Raw genomic sequence first — 7,171 nt, 5'->3', positions numbered from 1 at the left:
TTTCCCTCCTGTTTTACCTCTTGCTAGAGATACTGTCTCACAAATAATTACTTGGATGAGAGCTTCCCAAACTAAGGATCTATGCTACAAGCTTGAGAACCAGCCCATACAGCACAAGGAGAGAGACATTTCTTGGAGGTTGTTAATTTTGTACTGGAGTACTCAGCTCTGCCAGAACAGCTCTTCACACCCTGTGGGTTTGCCCATACCTTGAGAATAAAAGTCTGAAATGTGCCTGTCAGCCTGGAGTCATTCTTTGCAACTAGTGGATCTTAAGGTGTAAGAGCTAAATTAGCTGTTTATAGTAGAGTGCAAGACTTAACTAGAAACAGCATTGGAAGATAGAGGCTCAGAGAAAGAAAAAGAATCCCATGCTAAATTATATTAAGCTCCTGGAAGCTTTTTCCTGTTTACTGCAATCTGCCTTCTCAGTTTGTCCTTGGCTTCAGTCCTCCTGACCAGCCTCAGGCTCAAGCCTGTTCTCTCTGAGGAGAATTGTAAACTTCTGCCAGTATTCTTATCATGTCTTCGTGATCATCCAGACACAAACCTCCCACCATCTATATATAATGGAGAAACAATACTCAATCAAGGTATCTGTTCAACATCTCTCACAATGTATCTTAGACTTGTAAAGATTTTTAATGAGAATTGAAATAACTTGGCCACAGCAACAGGGACTTAAAACATGGCCAGATAATAACCAAACCATCAAGTATGGTGACTGCAACACCAAATGATGCATTTGATACCTAATTTGACCAGAAAGAAATAATTTACTGACTCTGAATGAAAGGCTTTTGTGGATGAGGGACTGCAATTTAAACAACAATGCTAAGCTTTTACAATACATAATTGAAAACCGTGTTGCTTACAAATACATAAAGGAGAACCACAAGAGAGTAACTGTTAGCCTTTTACAGATATGAGATGTCATGCCTGACAAATAAGTGTGGAAATGTTGTAAGTTTGAAATGAATTACTTCTGTCCCTTTAAACATGGGTAGCTGAGTTTGGAGAAAATTAAAAGTGACTGAGTCAGCCAAAATAGCCATCCAGCTGAGTATCCTTTGCATACTGTGTTTTTATGTCACTTGAACATCTGTGATCAATTTTGTAATCCACTTAACCTACTGTCATAACAAAGATTATTTTCTGTATGACATTCTTTAGTAAAATATTTGCTTTACATCAAAGTTTCCTTTTCAAGAATATGTATTATTTTTGGGGTGCAATTTCTAAGTGTGCACTGTAGTACCCTACAGCAGAATAATCTGCAATAATTTGGGGAGAATATTACGGTTTTCAATTTTTAGCTTAATCCTTCACCCAGAAAAAAATCATCAGGATTGTTAGACTATGAGAAATTTAAAGATTGGAGAAGATGAACACTACTGTTTGCTTGTTTGCTTTAATGGTAGTGCTTTAGAGAACTTTCTCCTCTAGCAACAATGCTATAGCAACATTATTCCAGACTATGATGGACCAAGTTTCTGATTCTGAAAATCCTTGCCTATATGCATAAATCCTTTAGGCAAGCAGTAGATCACCCAGGGGGTTCTCAAGAATGGTTTAAATTACTATTTTGAACATTACATGATAAAAAAATGTTTACGTTTTGAGCTGTAAAAGCCCCTGGCCTTGTTCACCTTCTCCATTTTTCTTGGGATCATTTCCCAGAGTTGTAAAGGCTTGACTTCTTGCAGACTGGCAGTGTAAAGCAAGTGCTGTGTATTTGTGCAGGAACTGGTAACTAGCCTCCAGTTTTTGTCCAGTCTGAGTATTTCAATCTCAGATTATTTCCTGCAGCAGTCCTGGGTTATTAAATGTTATTCCATCAATGTAATTTTCAGTTAGCACAAGATACAATAATGTTTTAAAAGGGATGTCATGTTGAGACTAAAAACTAAAAGGCAGAATCCTATCTGAATTTCTCTGGTGAAAATTTGCAACTCCAAACACCACTGTGAAGCTACAGATCTCTGCCAAGCAAGTGTGAAGGATTGGTTTTGCAAATTTATTTTACATCTCTTATGTGTCAGTAGAGAAAACAAATTTTACAGAGTAGCTTTTGTTAGACCACAAACTTTTCAAAGCTTATAGATAATTTAGTCCTTTTTGAAAAAAAAAGTCTGTGTAAAATTATATTATCTATACAACTGCTTAAGTCTTAAAGATATCCTCTCACAGTCTCATTGCTGAATACCATGTAATTTCTAAGGTGACATTTACTCTCAAATTTTTCAGTTTGTTACTTAGCGAAGTAGGTCCATTCAGCAATCATGTTATTGCTTGTTTGATATTCTGGTAGTATCTACAGGGATAGAGGAAGGTTTGAACTAATTTCTTACAGAGTAGGGGGCAACACCCATTTCGAAATCACTCTAAGTCTAAATGACACAAGAGGCACAGCTGCACTTTGCCTGAAGTACAGCAGTAGTTCTCTTTAGCTTTCTCTCTATATAACAGCTGTTCCTACCCTATAAACAGCACAACTCCCAGGTAGAGTTCTTCCCTCTTGTAATCTGCCTTTGTGCCCTACTTAGGTCCCTTTGAAGGAAAATCTCAGCTTTTTCTTGACCAATACGATAGACCCAGAGAGTAACCCCAGACACCAACTGCTTGCTATATCCAAAGACACAGCTCACTGCCCAAGTAGTTATTTTCTTTTCTGTTTTCCTTTGATGTTAGTCCTGGAGGTGCAACCTCCAAATAAATGGTGAGCAGTGTTTCAATCTGCATGCTCCTGCCCCTCATGAAGCAGCAGCAGCGTGACCAAAATGGCATCACAAGAAATGTCATGGAGATGCTGTTTTGCACTTTAGGTGATGTCAGGTCCTTAATAATCAACAGTGGGTGGCTGCTTAACCCAAGGCAACTGAGTTTTGCCTCCGTGTGGTAAGTACAGTTTTATAGACAAATACATTGTGAGGTTTTTTGTTATTTTTAGTACAAACTACATGCATAGCCCAGATTGTTTTGGTTCAATTCAGTTTCAGCAGAAAATGAAGCAATAAAACAGTTGTCTGATGTGCTACACTTGCAGGTCTCCAGACAGTAGGAATATTCAGAGTTGGAAGCTCAAAAAAGAGAGTAAGACAGGTGAGTGGATATGGATACGCTTTTCCCTTATCAGCTATGACACAAACAATCCTGATTCTCTTCTGTTATGTGATTTCCTCCCCATCTCTCACCTGGTGAAATTCAGGCTTTTTGGGGCAGTGGCAGGCTCATAACAGGCTGTTTCCAGTCATCTTTCACATCTGGTGAAATCTTTGGCAGGTTCTCAGCAGATTAATAGTCTCTGTATATTCTGCTCTGCAGAAGTAGCACAGGGTTGGAGATCCAAAGAGGCTACAGTGATGAAATTTTCCAAAGGTTACACTGTAGTGAAAGAAAAAAAAATAATTGGCTGCTAGTTTCATCTCAGAAACATCTGAAGCTCCCAAAGTAAAACCAAACTGTAAATCTTTTTTGGAAAACTCACAGTATGAGGAATTATGCAAGTACGGAACAATCTCTTTGACCCTCAAATCACTGCTCCCAAATATCATCTTTCTTTTACCCCTGTTAAACTTGAAGGTCAGAGCAGGCCCATCCAAGTCCTAGTCTCAGCCAAATGTTGAAAAAGCAAAGATAGTGTACAGTTAGGTTTCAGAGACAAAGTCAGAAGTGGGTGTTCCCTCAGCCCTAGATACTGCATTGTTGTTTCCGGAAGCTGGGAATACACATAGAATTAGAGCTGTAGAGAATAGTGCTCAATGGCTGTGTGATGCTTGGAGAGGGGATAAAAAGTTAAAGGAAAGTACCCCTGCCAGAAAGTGTAACACCAAAAAGATCAAGTAGAAAAAAGCAAAAGAAAGCTTGACTGCATTCTGATTGCACAAATAATTGCTGCACAAATTACACAGTATAGTGTTTGGTGCTCTGGAAAGCTACCTTGAACAAATAAGCAGACTTGATTCTGGCTGTAGGACAGTATAGCCCACTGATTTGTAGCTTATTCTCCAGCAGTTTCTATTGGTGAGTGGCCGATGTAGCACAAAGCTAAAAACATTAATGGTCTGCAGAGGCAGCAGTTAGATGAACAGTGAACTAGATGAAGTCTTGAAAAGTAAGTTGCCTGTCATTTGCATGACAAGCTTCAATGTCAAAACATGTATTATCATTCAGGGGTGAGTAGAGTTGCATCATACCTCAGGGGAAAAAGCAGAAGTCTTGTATCATTTACTTGGAAACTGAGCCTTACTTTGAGCATCAATGACTTTCACCAGTTTTACTGTGTTTTCAGAAGCTGAGGAAAGAGATTTGGGTATTTATCTATTCTATTATATGGTCTAATTTATTGAACTAGATGAACTAATATATTTCATTAAACAGCATGGAAGCATCAGCTTGGCCCTTGCAGTTACAACAATAAATGCTGTCAACATTAACACATGGGAAAGTCTGGATTCAATTAAAATTCCACTCATTTTCTGAACCATGGAAGGCCAAACCCAGTACTCAGATTTTGCTGTACTTTTGCAGCTGTTCATTAGTTTTTCTTGTGTAGAAAGTAGGCCTAGCTTTGTATCCCTTCCTCCCCGCCTTAGAAAATCTCCTATTTACACTGTAGTTTGTTACAATAAATACATAAGTAAGTAAATAAGTGTGCCAGCAAGGTTTTTGGTGAACAGGAAGAGAAATCTAGAGCAAGTGCATCCATTACAGACCACTTCCCTCACATTCAGTGGGGTGTAGGACAAATATTCCTGAGCTAGTGTTGTCTGAAAGTGGTAGGTCTGATACATTGGGATGCCAGGTGACAGATTGTGCCCAGAAACTATGAGCAGAGCATCACTGCTGAGCTTAGTGTGGGCCGCCCTCTGTTCTGGGCCTGGTGACTTGGATGAAGCAACCATCAGACCCTGAGGTTAAAGGGTGACACAGCTGGAGCTTTGCTCTCCCAGCACCTCTCCCAGCAGGGATGTCCCCAGCTCCTACATCTTAAGCTCCCATGGATGCTGTAGTTCACCAGGTATATTATCCAAAAGTCTGAAAGTATTCCCTGTAAATGAAGTCTGACAGACTTCACATTTAAACTTAGAAATACACAATTTTTAACAGCCATGAAACAGCTGGGCCTGAAATGTGGCCATGTTTCATCAATGATAATCTGATACTGTGCTAATTAAGACACCTCTGTAGACTTCACAGGCTATCAGATTAGAAGGGCCATATTCAAGACTGTAACAGTGATTTATGATTTAGACAGCTAGTTGGGGTATCCAAATTCCTGATGCAGTGCTAATCTGCTTCCTTAGTTGCTTTTGAGCAGTAAGTGCAGAAGCAATCTTCTGGATAGATAGAGGTAACTCATCGTGTTCCACAGGGATGTTCTGTATTTGCCACAAATCTGAAGAGTAAAGTTGATCTAGGAATGAAATCTCCAGCTGGCATTGAAAAATCTGACCACAGCTCAGCAGGGACAGTCATAATAATAGATACATAAGAATTTCTGATCTTCCTAGCATAATTATTCATTATTAATAATGACTGATATTGGTAATGTTCTAAGTAGAAAGGAAGCTGTAGTTCTTAAGGAACACCTTTCACACCTGTTATGAAGGCACAGTTTCAGCTGAAAAGAAAGGGTCTTCTACATTCTTCCACAATATACACACTCAAGATAATTTGCCTGTTACCAAGATTTGCTGCAGATTATCAGACACAGTTTACTAGTGATTTGACTTCTTTCTTCTTTTTGATACATCTGTAATAATCCTGGTAAAGAAAGACAACACCTCAAATTTCCTCTTGCTTAGTAAGATTTAGATACAGTTACTCTCTGAGAAGACAATGTGAGATCATGATACTGCATAAATATTAGCTAAGATGTGAAAATTTTCTAGGAAATAGTTTAAAACATCGTGACTATTTTTAAAATGAAAAGACAGTAAGAGGTGGAGTGCTCAGCCTGTAGGAAATACTCTGCTCTTGGTGCTGGAAAATCTCTCCATCAAGGTAGGCTTTTACCTTTTTGTAAGGCATATTGGATGTTGGAGAGGAATTTCCTTTGCCTTTGGGAAGAGGGATGCCTTTGAATGATACAGAATTTGTCCGAGGACTGTAACTAGAAACAAATAGTGATACCTTATAATAGCTGTTTGTTGGGAGGGCACAACAAGATGTGTATGTACAAATGCCATGAAGCTCTAGTGAACCTGGCTGCACACCACTTATGCTTAAATACACTCTTCAATCACAAGAGTAATGTGAGTTTGGTAGATTTTAACACTGTAATATTTTTAGTAGTCATAATAATGATAATGATGTTTTTTACAAAACCGTAAGTGTTATGAAATGCAATTTCAGTCTTTCTGGTCCTACAATCTAGTGATAGCACAGCAAGGTGGCATAAGAATGCCTTTCTTGCAGGTTTCCTTCCTCTACCTGGTTTTTATATTAATCTTTAATTTCTTCAAAAATTGTATTTACTTCAGCACATTTTTTTCATAAGAGTGCCATGTATTAGCTGGAAGGAGAAAAAAAAATATTATATTCTGGTACAAACCTTGATTTATGTATCATGGCAGCAATTAGACATTAATTATATCTTTGAGCTTAGCGAAAATCAGTCATGTCCAATCTGGAAGGTGAAAATGAGTAAATCTACATCTTAAAAGATTATCTGTATTGGGATGTACTAATTGGGACAATAAGTAACTCTGCTTTTTGTGTCATGATCTTTTTCAGTTACGTGAAGAGTTTGACCGGGGCATAGATGTTGTGCTAGATGAAGAGCACAGCATTCATGATGTTGCTGCCTTACTAAAGGAATTTCTGCGTGACATGCCTGACCCACTTCTCACCAGAGAACTTTATACACCTTTCATCAACACACTCTGTGAGCTCTGCAGTGTCTTGATTTACTGATGTTTCAAATGTTTACCTGTTTGAATTCTGTAATCTCTACTAACCCTAATTTTTCTGTGCATTTAATAATTTGGCCTTAAGTTGCTCCACATATTTGTAGCATATAAATTTACTGAGTTTTTCTGTAGGTTTTCATACTTTATAAGCATAACCCAGAAAACTAGAACAACAAAGATTTCACTTGCTCTACTTATTTTTGCATTTGTATGGAAGATGTGTTTAATGTTATCTATTAAATTCTGTCCCTGTCATT

At 38.2% G+C, this 7,171-nt stretch overlaps 1 protein-coding gene across 1 annotated transcript in view; it reads left to right on the top strand.

Moving 5' to 3' along the window:
* The window catches only part of ARHGAP6 (Rho GTPase activating protein 6), a 119,660-nt gene that overhangs the window by 93,278 nt on the left and 19,211 nt on the right, over positions 1-7,171 (top strand). The window contains exons 6-7 of the mRNA XM_010004653.1: positions 3,047-3,102; positions 6,739-6,889. Coding sequence (XP_010002955.1) covers positions 3,047-3,102; positions 6,739-6,889 — 207 coding nt within the window. The remainder of the gene's footprint in view (positions 1-3,046; positions 3,103-6,738; positions 6,890-7,171) is intronic.

Source organism: Chaetura pelagica, unplaced genomic scaffold (assembly GCF_000747805.2).
Source record: "Chaetura pelagica isolate M959 unplaced genomic scaffold, ChaPel_1.0 scaffold178, whole genome shotgun sequence".
In the NCBI taxonomy this organism is placed as follows: Eukaryota; Metazoa; Chordata; class Aves; order Apodiformes; family Apodidae; genus Chaetura; species Chaetura pelagica.
This window is presented reverse-complemented; position numbering and strand designations above follow the sequence as displayed.